This window comes from Alosa alosa, chromosome 23, assembly GCF_017589495.1.
Source record: "Alosa alosa isolate M-15738 ecotype Scorff River chromosome 23, AALO_Geno_1.1, whole genome shotgun sequence".
NCBI classification, from domain to species: domain Eukaryota; kingdom Metazoa; phylum Chordata; class Actinopteri; order Clupeiformes; family Clupeidae; genus Alosa; species Alosa alosa.
The window spans coordinates 20,242,884-20,260,132 of record NC_063211.1 but is presented as its reverse complement, the minus strand read 5'-3'; the positions used below and the strand labels follow the sequence as shown (position 1 = coordinate 20,260,132).

At 44.6% G+C, this 17,249-nt stretch overlaps 1 protein-coding gene across 1 annotated transcript in view; it reads right to left on the bottom strand.

Annotated features, from left to right (window-relative positions):
• Positions 1–10,833: 10,833 nt before the first annotated feature.
• cntnap5b (contactin associated protein family member 5b) overlaps positions 10,834–17,249 on the bottom strand; it is a 63,696-nt gene continuing 57,280 nt past the window's right edge. Inside the window, exons 19-24 of the mRNA XM_048234285.1 lie at positions 16,538–16,762; positions 15,827–15,960; positions 14,661–14,748; positions 13,531–13,734; positions 12,333–12,407; positions 10,834–11,298 (exon numbers count right to left, since the gene is read on the bottom strand). Of these exons, the coding sequence (XP_048090242.1) occupies positions 11,051–11,298; positions 12,333–12,407; positions 13,531–13,734; positions 14,661–14,748; positions 15,827–15,960; positions 16,538–16,762 (974 nt within the window). The 3' untranslated portion in view covers positions 10,834–11,050. The remainder of the gene's footprint in view (positions 11,299–12,332; positions 12,408–13,530; positions 13,735–14,660; positions 14,749–15,826; positions 15,961–16,537; positions 16,763–17,249) is intronic.

The following is a 17,249-nucleotide window of genomic DNA, read 5'->3' as shown; positions in this document are numbered from 1 at the left end:
GAAACAGGGGTAGGGACGGAGGTGTGGTGTGGTGTGGTGTGTCACGATGCGGTGTGGCGCGGCGTAGCACGGTGTGCTCCATCACTCATGCCTACAGAAACACCTTTCAGCCATCCTCTGATGTATGATCGTCCAATCATCTCCATCATCTGCCCCCGTCGTCACTCATTCTGTCTCTGTCTCTCTCTCTCTCTCTTTCTCTCATTCCCTCTCTCTCTCCCTCCCTCTCTGTCATTCGGTCTAAAACTACGCACTGCCTAGGTGCAAGTGCAACAAATGGTTTGGCGCCACCATCACTCATAAATGTGCTCTTCTAGCGCTTTTCCCCACTCTGTTCTGCCTTTATTTGGTGAGCGCATAGATCATTCCACCAGCACAGCCACCACACAGAACCCCCTCCCCATGCACACACACACACACACACACACACACCACTTCCCCCATCATCTCCTTCACGTAAGGATTCATGTGATTATAAAGAGCATGCCACAGACGCTGGGAGTGTAAATGGATTCTAAAATGAGAAAAGTAGTCCATTAAAACAAGAGTGTATACCAGTGAGGTGTATTATTTAGAACATGCAAATCGATGTGATGTGTGTGTGTGTGTACCTTCCTGTGGTGGTATGCATTTACATACTTCATTTGCGCTGACATACTTCTGCCCACTACAGTATGTAACCATTATTTGTAGGATGACTTATCCAATTACTTAATTATGTGTCTTTGTTATGTTGTTATATCCTCCTTCCAGTCTGTCACCAGTTTGTCTCTGCTCGGCCACTCTAATTAACAAATTAAACGGCTGGTCTCTTGCTGCAGTTTGAAGCTTGTATGTTGCGCCCACCACAATTAAATACTATTTTGTACATCATTTGCCTGAATTACGTTTCTCACAGTTTAATTTATTCGGCTTGTTTGGTCAATTAGCTCCAACGCTCCATTTTTTAGGTCCTGTGCATCCCTGAATACACATTCATTTCCAAGGCTCATTACAGACATTGCTGTTTTCATAGTAATGTGCACCTTACAAGGTGCTGAAATAAAGTGAAAAAATGTATTATAATAGTGATGACTATTTCCAGAAAGTCTGTTCTTGATCTCGCTGGTGTGTGATCATTTTAAATAGCTAAGTGGAATCACTCTGTCAGCAGTCATAATTATGACCGCCCTGCGGCAGTCATATAGGTTTAGTCAGATTTTTTTTTTTCTTTTTTTAAGCATGTCCAAATTTCCGTCAAGGATTCCCGGGACACTGAAAGATCGGGTGGACGAAACTTGGTGGGCATGTAACCCCATATGGATAGCATGGAACCATCGTTTTTCGTTTTGATCTGTAGCCCCCCCGCTGGACTGCACCCCCCGAAAGTAGGGTAGGGCAGACACAGTTTTCTGTGAATATCTGACAGTTATCAGTTTTCTGTGAATATCTCGAGAACCGTAGGGCCTAGGAGGTCCACCTTTTTTTTGTATGTTGGTCTTAAGGGGGCATGTCAACCCATCCCATTACCACTTATTTCATGTATAGCGCCACCTAGTTAAAAATTAAAAGCAAAAAATTAGGTGTTTTTCATCACAATATCTCTGGCTGACATGGTCAAAACTGCACGAAATTGAAAGTGTAGGATCATTATGACACCCTCCGAATGCATGCCAAGTTTTGTGAACTTTCGTTCATGGGGGGCCTTACAATAAAATAATTTATGTGTACATTTAGTGACCATACACCAACAAGGATATCCGGGACACTGAAAGACCGGGGTACACGAAACTTGGTGGGCATGTAACCCCACATGGATAGCATGGAACCATCATTTTTTGTTGTGATCTGTACCCCTCCAGCTGTACTGGACCCACCGAAAGGAGGGTAGGGCAGACACAGTTTTCTGTGAATATCTTGAGAACCGTAGGGCCTAGGATGACCAATTTTTTCCGTATGTTTGCCTCCAGGGGTCATGTTAACCCATTCCATGTGCATAAACAGATACACACGCACACACATACATTCACAGTTATCATACGTATGACACATACTCACACAGTAGACATATGTACGCATGCATGCACATGCACAAACACACACACAAACATAAACATGTACACGCACACATGCACACAATTCAAGAATTTCTCAGAATTATGAACAGGCAAGATGGGGGTGGGGTTGTATAAAATGAATTTTACATGTGAAATCTATGAAGTAATCATGTTTTGGTACTTGTTGTCTAGCAGATACCAGTGAGAACTGAGTGTGGATAATGCAATTTAGTGAGACAGTTAGAATCATATAGGCCTTTCAGCGTGATTTATTTTTGTGGAAAAATGTGCTGGACTGGGCGGTCATATTTTGTTATTTTGTTACATCTAGTTATATTGTTATCAATGTGCTTCTTTCATCCTCTGTCTCTCTCTCTCTGTGTGTGTGTATGTGTGTGTGTGTGTGTGTGTCTGTGTGTATGCATGCATGTGTGTATGGGCGTGCGTGAGTTTGTGTGTGTGTCAAAAAAGACTGAACCCCATTCGAGCCATAGTCCCAAACCTGAACAAGGACCTTGTGCAAAGCCCATAAAAATGTCCAAAGAGTCTAGAGAGAGCTACTCAACTATGTGTGTGTGTGTGTGAGTATGTGTGCAGAGGCGCACCTTGTCAACAGGAAAGGCAGGCAACTGCTTGGAGCCTCGAGCCGCTAGGGTGCCCCGACCTGGTCTCAGCGCGTTTGCCGGTGGGTCAAGTGAGAATTTCATCCATAGAGATTGAATGATGTATTTTGCGTGCTCCTGTCCTGTTGTACAAACAGTACATCTGTACTGTACATACGTAGTCCCTATGCTATGGCCTTAAACAGCGGATCTGTGTTCAACAGAGTTCAAAGAATTCGCACATATTTAGGCTACTGTGGTAAACGTCAATCGAGGGTGCAGTGATGACTGATCAACATCAGAGTTTGGCATTTAGCCTGCTCAATGAAGTTATAGTAGGCTAATGTTAATTGGCAGAAAGATGGTTTGCTACATCTATACGACAGTAAACTTCAGCTAGCTAGAGACAATTACAACTAGTTAAGCAAGGAGATGGTTAACGTTATGTTTGTATTAGGGCTGTCAGCCATAACATGTTAATCGCGATGCAGTAAGGACCAAGCATGCGCGTTAATTTTTTAGAACCCGATTGACTCAAAGTGCATCAAAAAACACACCCTTTCTTCTTTGTTACATTGCTCCAGAACTGTTCATCGCAGCGAGATGAAACCTTTAATGCGTGACAGAGCAGAAGTAGGGCTTTCCAACGAGACTACGCACTTGTCTGTGATCAATCATGAAATTAAATCAAATTGCATCATATTTACAGTCTATAATTCTCTGCGTTCACCTGCGCACCCATTACTCTCGTTTGAATTACTCGCAAACCCGTGATCGCATAGATATGGCAAGCATCCCATCCTTCTGGGCTATAATAAAACAGACGAAGGGATAGCAAAATAATAACTTCATATAGCTGGATTTACCCCACGTTTTTGTCTGTTTTTGTGGCAAAGCATGTTTATAATCCAACGCTATCGTATGTTTCTCTATGGCAAAGCATGTTCATAATCCGGTTTTGAGATCCTAGCAAATTCCTGCATGGCATCCAATTCAAGGCTCACATTGCATCCCAATTTGTTCAACAAAGAAACCCCTTTTTGCCTCTACTTTGTTCATGGCAATGCAGTAAAAAGTTGTTGTAGAGAATCATTATGAGTGCACCAAAGGCACACAGAGGCTAACACGCAAACTCGGGTCAAGTCAGGTCAGATCAGTTCGTGTCACAGATATGGAGCGCAGAAAGGTAATTTTTCATCACTAAATAAAAAAAATGCCATTTATTTCTGTAATATGCTATAAGACGCTTTTTGTATTTTTATTATTTAACATAATAACCTAATGGTGATATAACATAATGGTGATAACACTTGTCGGTAGGGCCCCCTTGGAATTTTTGTTTGGGGCCCCCACAGACTCTAGAATCGCCTCTGTATGTGTGTGTACAGTATGTGTGTGTGAGTGTGTGTGTATGTGTGCGCGCGTGACAGGGAGGGTGGTAACCATTGGTCTGCTAAGGGTGAGGCTTTTCCTGTCCTTTTCAACCATCATTTAACATTATCACAGTGTTTATCGTGTGTTGTCTATGGTCGTTAGTGAGATGCTTATATTGTTAGGTGACATGGCATGAAATAAGCTGGTCCACGGTTGTAAATGTTTATCAGTGTGTTTGTGTTTGTTTTGTGTGTGTGTTTTGTTTTGTGTGTGTGTGTGCACTAATTTGAGTCTTTTTTGTGTGTGTGTGTGTAGAGGCTTTAAGAATTCCAGTAGCACACAAGACACACACCTCCTGGAGAGATCGAAAGACCGTACTCCATAGCAGTCATTAAAGTTTGGGCACAGGATGTCTGTAAACACACACATACACAGACACACAGATGTCAGTAAAGCCTTTTGACTTTAGGCCTGGTTGGCTTATTCAGTGACTTGGTGGCCATGGATGGCCATTGGATGGCCAAAGTCCAGATGCTGGTCTCTCTCTCTGACACACACACACATACAGACATTTTAGGTTGGATGTGTGTGAAACCATTTAACTTCGGGTCTGGTTGTGTGTTTTCTTTCCTAGATGCTCAAACACATTACACACACACAATGCAGACACAGACATTGGCCAGAGAGAAGGAGAATACACAGACACAAAGCATCAAAAAGGTCAAAAAAATGTAGAAAAGTGAGTTTCCTCCTTTCTGTCTATCTATCTTAAATAGCCCCTTTGAAGCCTCTGAAGTGTGTGTTTGTGTGAATTCATCGTATCTTTTATATAATTTATTATTTTGCTGTTATTGTTTTGTTTGTCTAATTGGATTTGACATCATTAACTCACTAATGAAGATATTTACAACACCGTTTTCTCCTCTCTTGACACAAGCAGTGCTAATTTGAGTCTTTTAAAACAACATCTCAGTTGTCTTCTCATTTTTGATTTGCCAATTAACTCTGTGCATTATGAATTCAACTCCTTGACTCGGATGAGTAACGTAACGTCATAATGAAAAAATTCTCTCTAATCGAGCTGGGCTTGGGAGTCATTTCTCACTCGGTTCCGGACCAGATGGGCACGGCTTAGTCCCAGAATCCCAAAGCTCACCACACCCTCCGCACTGGCCCGGTTGGTCCAATCCGCCTCCCCGACCACAAAACTGCGATGATGAGAACCTTAGGATGCAGATTTCCCAGAGCTCATTTCAAAACCTGTGACACACTAGTAGGACCGACTGGATATTAACACTCTTTTGTCTCTTCTCCCCATTACAGCGGCACTAATTGTGAGCCCGCTGTTAGTTGTATTCTCTGATTAAAGATCATTTGATTTCCTGTAAAAAAAAAAGCAGATAAACAAACCAAGAAAAAACATTATCTTATAATTACTTACAAAGAGGCGGGAGACTCAGGCACTTTGCACATAAAGCTGTAAAAATGTTCTCTGTTTTTATTAAATATACATCTATTTACAGCACACCTGTACAGTTCTAGCCATAGAAAACAAACCCAAAATAAGCATAATATTGTTGTTTTATACATGTATAATAAACATCAGAATCTGCGAGGTTCATATCACATTTAAAAGAGATAATGCACTTTAAAAATATGCCCAGTCAACCAATCAGTGATTAGAATTTCATGTTCAAAAACTAGATGCTGTCCACAACTGTTTGCCAATGAAATAAAGCAAGATGCAATATATATTTTATATTATATGTTTATCTCTCTGTGTTACAGGAGCACTTGCCATAGGTAAATAGTTTCACAATTTTAGTATGCTGCATTCTATTAACCTACCATCATAAAACATCCCTATTTCATCATAATATCCTGATATCCAATCATACAATATGGTGTTGCAGTGTCATCAAAACTCCCAGTTGCACCCAGTGTATTGTGAAATAATGTCATACGAGTTGACATATGTTTATGTTCCAGTGAAATCTCGGAAATGCACAGCTATTGTCCTACAAACAGGAAGCCTTTTGTCTCTGAACGACCACATCTAGTTTAGTTTCACCATGTCAGAGCACTGCCGAGTGTAGCTTAGTTTACCGCATCAACAGCATGTCAAATCGTACACAGTCAATCTGAAGAAGGTGAATCTGACGGTGTTGAATTATGTCCGGCTCTTTGGTGATATCAGATAAATAAAACCATAAATTTCCGAGCTTGCGTGCTTCTTTCATCATGGGGGGAAATTAGGAAAGGTGCCCGTAATGGTTTCATCAGCAAGTGACACATCATTAGGAGAGTCCAAAGATTCATCACACACACACACACACGTCGGCCAGAAAACGAATGAGAAAGGATATGCATATGCCACTTCCTGCATAGCAATGAGTCAGATACTTATCCCCATACTCAAGGTGGATTCTGGGCTAAATTGGATTCAACATGGTGTCCGTGGTTGAAAAATATTTCTCTGGCATCTTTGCAAAAAATGACATTTACATAGATTAAAATCAGATTAATATCTCTCCACGGCAACAAAAAAAACAGTGAATCAGAGAGCTGGAGACTGGCACTTGGCGGAGAGTCGTGGGTTTGGAGGGACGCATCTAGTTGACCTGGGACTGCTACAAGAATACTGCACAAACACTTCTACTGTCCATCAGCGCTTGTGTGTACAGTGGACGTTAATACCGCAGTGTCTCTGGGATTGACTGGTCAGAAGCAACTACAGCACCCTGTGATGAGTGACAAGGGACCAGTTGGTGATGGTGTTTTTGATGGTGCATTGTTCCTACAACTCCTTGACAAGTTTGATTTTTTTTTGTCTAAATCTGCCTAAAACCTTGATGCGCGTTGTTCAGATTGGCTTTTGTTCAGATTTGACACCAGCACTTTTGAAAACCTTCACAAGGTGTTCAACTGAATTATTTGAAAGTATCCTCTATGGGTGCCCATCCTCTAGCTTTAGCCTGTGAGATGCCTTCTGTATTTCCATGGGAGGCACCACCTCAACACTGAGTCTGAGTCATGTCACACAGAATCTTAACATATGATTGATACACTCACCAAAAACTTACTATTACTTCAACTATAATAAACTCTCCCCTAACATTGTTATTGGTCATCATGTCACTGGGATGTCCTATTCCGAAAGGTTTCATGAGGATATGGTCCAAACTAGAGATCACTCCAGAGAGCATATTTTATATTACATTACATTTGGCTGATGCTTTTTAACCCAAAGCGACTCCCAATAAGGGAAACAATCAAGGTAAAATACGATAAGGACAAATTAGTGCAGCAATGAGTGCTTCCATACCGTCAAGTGTCAGTTCTAGTCAGGCAGTAAGTGCTAGAATTAGCATGTGTAGTTGTAGGTAGTGCTAGGAGAGGAGATACTCTCTGAAGAGCTGGATCTTCAGGAGTTTTTTGATGGAAGAGAGGGACGCTTCTGCTCTGGAAGGAACTGGTAGTGCATTCCACCAACTGGGAACAGAGGAGATATTGGCCAGATCAGGGCCTCGAGTCAGCCACAGAGTTATCCGCTGTGAGAGGCTGATGGCAGTGTCAAAGGGGAAAAAAAGAGAGCCACTCACCGCTGACCACTAATGCAACTAACGTGTAATTACTCTATTTGCATGGTTCATGAATCAAATTACAGAGTTGAAACCAAACAGAAATGCACATATATAATTATGATTTAAGACATCTAAATTACCCTTCATTATGGTTTACACTTGGAATTAAAATAATATTGCATGTACGAAATGAAAACGCCTTTATTTAGGACAATTATATTCAAGATAATTCTTCTGGGAGGGTTATGCTTTGGAGTTAGGACTTTAATTTGGCAATCGCGCCGCTAAATGCCGTGGTTGTTCCAACTAAATTAGTTGTGTAAAATTATTGTAATGTAATTGGTGTTGACGCCTCTCGTGTCGACTTGATTCTGTTTGACATGTCCCTGGCCCTGTGAACACAGTGGCGCTCCGTGAGACGGTCCCCCGGGCTCCAGGAAAGTGGACTCTCGTTATGATTACAATATCACTTTGCAAATCTCGGAGACACTGCTGTGCCTTCGGGAGTCCTGATGAATCGCGCCTCTCTCTCTCTTCTCTCTCTCTCCCCTCCCCATCTCTGTCTCTCTCTCCCTCTCCCATACCCATCTCTTTCTCTCTCTCAGTCTCCCATACCCATCTCTCTTTCTCTCTCTGTCTCCCATACCCATCTTTCTCTCTCTCACTCTCTCTCCCTCCTCCCCATCTCTCTCTCTCTCCCTCTCTATCCCCTCCCCATCTCTCTCTCTCCCACTCTGTCTCTCTCTCCCTTCCTCCTCTCTCCTCTCCATATCTCTCCCATACAGTATCTCATAATGTTTTCCTCCGCAATCATTCTCTCTCTCGCACTCGTTCTTTCTTTTTTGTCATTTTCAGAGGAATGCAGAATCCCTGAAATAGAATATCTATCCAGTGTCCACACTGCGCAAAAAGGCTCAAGGTAGTTTATGGATCAGCAACTCTGGGCTTGTTGCTCAATTTGTATGAATATATATATATATAAGTATGCGTATGCATATGAATGTATGTTTTCTGAGTATTTGCATTTCTGTATATGTGTTTGTACCTTTATAGGTGTTTCTGGATGTACTGTGTGTGTGTGTGTGTGTGTGTGTGTGTGTATTCTTAGGATCTTAGTCTTGTGTGTCTCACCCCAGAAATCGGAGGAGTGCCTGTGATTATTAACTATCCTCTCTCTCCTCTCCTCTGCGGCCGTTGTGGCTGATTTATTGAAGAACACACACGGGAAAAGAGAACACACCACGTCCTAAACATCTATCACCACACTGACTCAGCACGCAGCCACCGCCAACCCTAAGCTAATTCTGATGTGTGCCGTGTATATGTATGTATGTATGTATGTATGTATACGTACAGTATGTATGTATGTATGTGTACGTATGTATGACCCCCGCACTGTAGAGTTGCACTGTGGACCAGCATAAGAACTGATGCAGAACAAAGACATGAATAATTAACTGTATCTGTGTGTGTGTGTGCCTGTGTGTGTGTGTGTGTGTGTGTGTGTGTGTGTGTGTGTGTGTGAGCTTGGGGGTGGGGGGGTAGGAAACAAACCTGCTGTAAATAATGAAAGACACAAAAGAAAAGAAGAAAAGAAGGGAACATGAAGAGACCTTTCTGAGGACGGCTGGGAAAGAGAGAGCACTGGCAGACGTCCAGAATTTGGATTTGTGAGGACTGTTTTGCCAGGGCTCCGGAACAGATGTGTTTTAGATGTTCTAGAACCATCTGCACTGGCAGGAAGCTGAGCAGTCGTGGGCTTGTGGTGATCATTTTGAGAATCCACAGGTGACGCAAAGCTTTTGTCTCGTGTCAACCTCCGAATTCCACGAAGAAAGGAGAAGAGGAAAAACAAAACAAAAAAATAATAATAATAAACAAAGACTGGATAAGCATGTATAATTCCGAGTGGGGGTGGCATTGCAGTTCTGATGTGTGCACGCATGCTTTTTTCTCACTCATACACACACACACACACACACACACACACAGGCACACACACACATACCTCGGCCAGAGCATGCCCACTCGTAGACGGACCCTTGTTCATAAGCCAAAACCTTTCTTGTTCGTCCCGATTCAGCAAATATTTGACTGTGAAATTCTGCTTAGTGGCTTTGTGTGCCAGCAGGCGTTTGATGGGGATTAAAGTTGCATGAGCAGTATACGATGGACTCTGCCACTGGCCCCCCTGGTCCTAAAAGCTTGTGTGTTTGCATCTGTGCAACACACACACACACATACAACACACAAACACACATACACACTCACACACGTACACATACACACACACACAAACACAGGGCGGTACCAGGGCGATTATTTGTCTCGGTAACTGGCGAGGGTCGGCTGTTACACCCCCGTGCCAAGTGCACCCCGAGTGCAGGCTTGAGAACACTGTGAGTTTGATTGCATGGGCACAAGTGCACCACTGGGTAAGGCAACATCAGCTCTTAAAGACCGCCCAGGAGCAGCAGGGCACTACAAGCAGACCCCACCACTGCCGCCGTGCGCGAGAGATGGAGGGAGGGACAGACCCCAACCACTGCCACCGCCGCCACCATGCGCGCGCAAGAAAGGGACAGAGCGGAGAGAGGGAGAAAGGGAGAGGGGGAGTGGGGATGGAGGAGTGAAGTGTAGCTCTGTCTGGTTCACTCTCGCCAGTTGGCACACTCACTCCGACAAAAAAAAAAAAAAAAAAAAAAAGCATGCCCACCGCTGGGACTGTCCGGCACCATCTGGCCAAGAAGTGGTCGGGTAGACTGGCTGGCTCGCCAAAATCTCTGTGTGTCCAGTGATGTTTTTTTACTGATGAGTCTAGCGTTTGCAGGCCTCCTGGTCCGTCCTGTGCTCGTGCTGATGCAGTGCCGAGTCCTCCCCCCTCCTGCTCAGTCCGGTCAGCCCCTCTTCTGGGCTGGGCAGCGTTCGCCCCCTTCGCTGCCTCATTCTAATGTGTCTGCTCATTCAGTACCGCTCCTAAGCATCTGTTTGTTTTCAATGTCATGGAAACTCTTATGCCAGCAGATATGGGCTGGCATTGCCACGAGCACACACACATTACGCAGCCTCGTAGTCACTGAAGCAAGTCAGGAAAGGGGGATCTCCTTGGAAAGACCCGACGCAGGCTCTGAAGCCTTCCGAGAACCTCCACCCCACAAACACACACACACTGGTGTGGACAATCCCACAGCTCTGGTTACCCTACGACAACACATCAGGTGGGGGGAGGGGGCCCACAGTTCTGGAGGGGGGGGGGGGGAGGTAAGGGGCAGGTAAGGGGGTGGCATAACATGGGGAGGTGGAGCACAAGACAACATCTGCATAGCCACACACAGACGTAGTGGTCCTCTCTCGTCCGCCCCTGAAGAGACTCCTCTCTGACGATAGAGGGGGACTGCACCGGTCAGCGGATCGGGGCGAGGGGATTGGTGGAGGAGGCGGGGCGGGGAGGGTGTCATATGAAGTACTCCTTCCTGGTGTCACGGACGCTGATGGCGCTGTGCAGGTTCAGGTCCAGGTCGGCGGTGGCGACGCAACGGCGACTGGACTCCAGGGGCGGGGGGAGGACGTGCTGCTGCTGCTGCTGCTCCTTCTCTTTGACCGGCGCCATGGGCTGGGCCCGCTCGTGCCGATGCCGGTACAGGAACCGGGTCATCACCGCCACCACACACAGGGTGACCAGTACCACCGCGGCTATCAGACCTGCCAGAGAGAGTGTGGGAGACAGAGAGAGAGAGAGAGAGAGAGAGAGAGGCAACAAGATAGTTAGAAAGAGAGGGATTGAGAGAATGATAGAAAGAGAGCCAGAGAGCATGAGAGGAAGATGCAACAAGACAGTTAGAGGGAGAAAGACAGAGAGAATAAGAGAGAGGGAGAGAGAGTGTGTGTGAGATGCAACAAGGCAGTTCCAAAGAGGACAGAGAGATTGAGGAAGAGAGCGGCAGAGGGAGAGACACAAGACAACAGACAGAGGAAGCAGACGGAGGGAGATCCAGAGAGACAGATAAATAGATTAGATCGAGGAAAGGAGGGAGAGAGAGAAATGCAAGAAGACAGAGAGGGAAGAAAGGAGAAGGGACAGATAGCGGGGAGAGAGAACGAGCATTCAGCCTGACTTGAATCAATTAATCTGTTCTTTCCCAGGCTGTGCATGTGTGTGTGTGTGTATGTGTGCCTGTGTGTGTCTGTGTGTGTTGTGTGTATGTGCGTGTGTGTCTGTTTGTGTGTGTGTGTGTGTGTATGCGTCTGTTGTGTGTGTGTATGTGTGCGTGCGTGTGTGTGTGTATATGTGTGTGTGTGTGTCTGTGTGTCTTTGTGTGCGTGTGGTTCGGGTCTGTTTAATCTCTACTGCTGATTCTTCTGTCAGATCCGTAGCAGGTCCAGCATTGCTATAGGAATGTGGTTGCTCTTGACAGGTTACAAACTCCCCCAGATGCAATCCCACCTGATAAGGAAGTCAATGCAACCTTCCTGCCGCAAATTACATCACCTGGGGCTAATTCAGCTGGCAAGGTGACTCCTGGCCAGACGTGGAGTTTCCTCCGCGCCAAAGCTTATGGGCCCGAGATTCATTTCACACTTTGTTTATTTCCACCGGTGGGCTATTTGTGTGTGAGAGAGAGGGAGAGGGACAAGGGGGAAGGAGAGAGAGATGGAAGGAGGGGGAGAGAGAGGGAGAGGGAGAAGGGGGAAGGAGAGAGAGACGGAAGGAGGGGGAGAGAGAGGGAGACAGCTACCTCCAATTACTGCTGAGTCACTCTGCTCGGCGTTTTTGAGCCTCTCTTTGCCGTTGCCGTCTTCCTCTGAGTGATCTGTAACGTGAGAAAGAGAGAGGGAACAGAAAATACTCTTCAACAATCAATTTTTATAGCCGAGAGAGAGAGAGAGAGAGAGAGAGAGAGTGAGAGAGAGTGAGGCGCACATCTGATGCCTCTGATACAAAATAAAAGCTGGTGAATGTTTGCAGTGTTTGCATATTAATTTACTGTTAATTTGAGAATTTGTACTTCAGGACTTCTGGGAACTTTTTTGCATGTTTAATTTACCCATAATTGTTATTTTCCAACTCTGTGTTTGTCATGAATTAGTTTTTATGTGTCATTCAACAAAGCCAATTAATTTCTTATTACACTAGCCTTGAGATAAAATCCACAGCACACCTGTCAATTTTAACATTAACATTTTGGGAATTTGGGAGCATACAATTATCTATGACTGAATGGCTTAGTTCAGAGGGCTTCTGTTTTCCAAAGTGGAAGGTGAGATGTGAATCTTATTTAAGCTTGAAGCCTCCAACCATGGCCTTGTGCAAGTATGACACAGCTTCAGCTTCACTGTAGAGCACTTTAGTAGCCTTGATAAAGTGCTATATAAATGCAAATTGTTGTTTTGTGGGTTTTTGAACATTCTAACATAAGATTCCGTTCCACAACAATTTAAGGTTCTAAAATTCTATGTTGAATTCAATGAACCCAGATATTCTTCAGAATTAAGAGAGGCCGTAGGTTAGGCAGGACACGCTAGCGGAGTGCCTAATCCCCCCCTTAGCTGTTGTAGAACGAGTTATTCCTAGATAATCATTCTTCCGCCAATAAATATATTTCCTCTATCTGAATGGTTGCCAAGCAACGTTGAGACGCAGCTACTTTAACTTTTGTATCAAGTTATGGTAGTGCAGTAATATAGAACGAAATGCAGTCAAGGTATGATGTTTATGATGCATTTTAAAACAATAAATTCATCCAATCACAATCAAGGACCAGAACTATCAGTTTTAGAACATTCATTTTCCAACATTCCCGTCACACCGGTGTGACTGTACACCTTTAAGGGTTATTTGTTGTTGTTGCATTGGGTACTATGGACAGTGTAGGGATTTGTTTTCATATATGGCTGTATTTGTGTGATGGCATTACTAAAAACACACTGGCCTACCTGCTTGTGAGCGCGATGATGTTTTATCTGCCAGTATCCCACAGTTAGACTCTGACGGGTTCCCCAGCACACTGACCAATGAGCTGCCTCGATTCAGCAGCGCTGCTTTTAGAGGAGCCAGGTGATTGAACTGGACCGATGACAAGCAGCCAATGAAACCTTTGGATCCCGCCTGGATGACCTCCTCGTCCATGCCCACGCGCCCTGTGTGTGTGTGTGTGTGTGTGTGTTTGTGTGTGTGTGTGTTTGTGTGTGTGTGTGAGAAAGACAGATATGTTAACTTTACGTTGGATTCATGGGAATTAATGAAGTCAAATTTTCGTCTCACTGAGTAAGACTCAGTGGTAAGCATCGACTGTGCGTTGACATTACAATTTATCTGGCTTGAATGCTCCAAGGCTAAAGATAAATAAAACTGCAGAGTAGGCTTGCCAGATCAATGCCAGAGCCCAGGGTTGGAGCAACAACTCCTTAAGAAACATTTTAATTTAGTCAAAAGCGAGCACTAACGATTCATCATTGATATGTGAAACATGGCAATGCTCCGGAACTATCGATGAAATGACTAAGAAGATAGTCGCACCATAGTCTGCTGGCTGAACTGCAGGAATGTCTTATTGTACTCTGATCCAAACGCCATTCTTGTACTAACAAAACCTGAATAGGCCTGATCTGATCTGATCTGACACCCTCTACTTTCACAGTCATCCATTTTAAAGAATTTCTGATTTCAAAAGTTCACAGAAGGAAAAAAAAAAAACTGTCATTATCTACAACTTTATAACAGCAGTCACCCGTGAAGAGTTGATCAGTAAAGAAAAAAATGGATTATACAGCTCAATGTGACTGGCCAGAAAGAAAAGGCCACCACTTGGAAATAGGGGACACGGAGAGAGAGAGTCACATTAAGCTGTAGAGAGAGTCATTCAGTCAAATGTCAAGGATGACAAGAGCCTTTTTGTGTGTCAGAGAAAAATAACCAAAACTCAGGGCATAATGAGTGGATAATTACATAATTTTAAATGTATTCTTATGTATTTTAAAATGTACTTCTTTAGGGATCAGAAGAGACTTACAATGAACCTCCAAGAAACACTCTAGTCATTACATACAGTACAGTAGCTTCCCACCTGTAACTTTCCCAAGGGTTAAGGAGCGTATTGTGTTCAGTTCCTTGTCAGATGATAAGCTGTATTTCTGGTTGATGTCCCTGTCAATCTGTTTGGAAGGGAAGACACAGAAGAGAAACGCACATGGACAGCGTGTTGTGACATTTCCGTATCCCCACGAGGACAGCCGATGCAATCGTAATGAGATATCTACAGTGTTAGGCCACAGCAGCCAATGAATCACACTGACAGTCCATTCAGCCTCTATGTATAGGCGCTATGGTGGCCAGAAAGGGTCATATGTAATGAACATTCTCAAACCTTTGTTGGGTTTGGGTAACTGGACATTGCCATGAGGTGCATTCAAAAGGTAGTCATAATTAAATGTCACTGTGTCTACATTACAATAACAAAGAGGATAGTTGCTGTGTGTGCAAGGCTGTGGGCACTCAGTGGGAGAAAGGCCGAGGCGCTTCCTCATGAAAGGCCTACTGCGTGAGGTCCGCCTTGTTTCTCATGACTCAGGTAAATGTTTACTTCTCAAGGTCTCTGCTTCGAGCGGAGCGGAAAATGTGAAGAAAAGAAAAGGTGCGGAGAAGAAGACCTGCAGCCACGGGGGCAGCTTTTCAGAATGCAGAGGAGGCCACCACGTCTCCTGTGGTTAATGAGCCTGATCCACTCACGCAGAGTACCTTCAATACTACACACCTCAACACTGTTTTGGTGCAAGCATTACATCTACTCAAACTCATGTATATACATACAGTGTATGAATATCATACACATCTTCAGCAGAGTACCTTCAGTGCTACACACCTCAATGCTGTTTTGGTGCAAGCATTACATCTATTCAAACTCATGTATATACATACAGCATATGAATATTATACACATTTTACACAGATTACTTTCAATCCTAAACATCTGAATACCATTTAGGTGTTAGCTGGGTAATATAAAAATGTATGCCATGTACATTTACATCTATTCAAATGTATGTATACATACAGTATATGAATATCATACTCATGAAAAAAACATACAGGTTATGTGAGTCACTAATTCTGCCCTATGCTGCCATGCATAAAATTATAAAAAATAGTAAATAGTAAAAAGGACATTAACTGGACAAGGTCAGGACAAGGTCAAGCTTGTGGACAAACTGTTGTGAAAGGAGATGTCTTTACCTTTATGTACATGTCCTTTCCCTCTCTATGGATCTGGACCCTGTGCAACTGACCATCGGCCAGACTGTATGGCCGGGGCATGAACACATCCGGCCTCTTATCACGGCTGAGCCGGTACCAGATCTGCAGGCTCCCTGTGGCATTGGAGGGGGGGGTGGGGGGTGGGAGTTGGCAACAACAGGAGTGAAGAAAAGTTCATAATTTCGCCGATCAGAGGATCCATCGTCAGTATTGTTGATTGTGGCAATTTTGCGACTTAGAGGCCTTTGGAGGGTTAATCATTTCCCCGATTGGAGAATCTACCGTCTGTTTTAATCAGTATTGTTGCTTGTGGCAATTTTGCGACTTAGAGGCCTTTAGAGGGTTAATCATTTTCGCGATCATATCAGCGGAGCATATTTGCACAGGCTCGTCATCTGCCCGCACCTCCTCTCCCCTCCTACTGAGAATAGCTGCTCCCGTGACCACGACGACAGGGCCAGCATCCTCACAGGTTCTTCCTACCTCAGACTTCTCATCATCATTAACCAGCGATCGCATTTTTAATCAAGACAAGTGCTGCGCTGATGAGCAGACGCCGAGGCTTCCTGCCATTAAACAAGCGTGTAAATACCAACGCTGTAATGGGACTCATAAATAAGGGAGGCTGTGTGTGTGTGTGTGTGTGTGTGTGTGTGTGTGTGTGTGTGTGTTTGAGGGGGGGCATGGTACCGTTTGGAGCCAAGATGGCGGCCATGTACTGCTGGTGGTAGGTGCTGACAGTGAGCAGCATGGCCGGAGCCTGGCTGGTGAGGAAACCGAAGGCCACGTTCTCCCGCGACTTGCTGCTCTGGGCAAAGATGGCCGACGACTGACGGCTCTTGTTGCGCACAACGGAGAAAGGCTCCTGGAATGTGTAGGTCACTGACGAGCCACTCTCAAACGACATGGAAACTTCTGTGGAGGGGAACACACACGCACACACACACACAGACACACACACACACACACACACACACACACACACACACACACAAATGAGTCCAGGCTGTGATTGCAAAATAGCCTGGCCGTTGGGAGATGGCAGACTGTGATATAACAAGGTTTTTGTTCTCTTTATCACTGTAACACGAGGACAAAGCCGCAGCGTGAATGGGAACAAGCAACAGGAAGAGTGGCAGAGCGTAGCTGCAAGTGAATGCTAAAATTTTTCATCCTCGCCAGTCACTGACCGCTCTGACAACTCCTTATTTGGCTCGCGCACAGAAAAAGAAGCGCTCCCCACTCTCTCTCTCTCTCTCTCTCTCTCTCTGTCTTTGGCTCTCTCTGAAGTCCCGTTTTCTCTGAAAGCCTAGGCGAGGTGAAGCGAGGCAAGGCGCCGTGCGGTGCGTAGCGACGAGGCTGCTATCTTGCTCATAGAGCTGTGAATAGGTCTGAAGTCTTG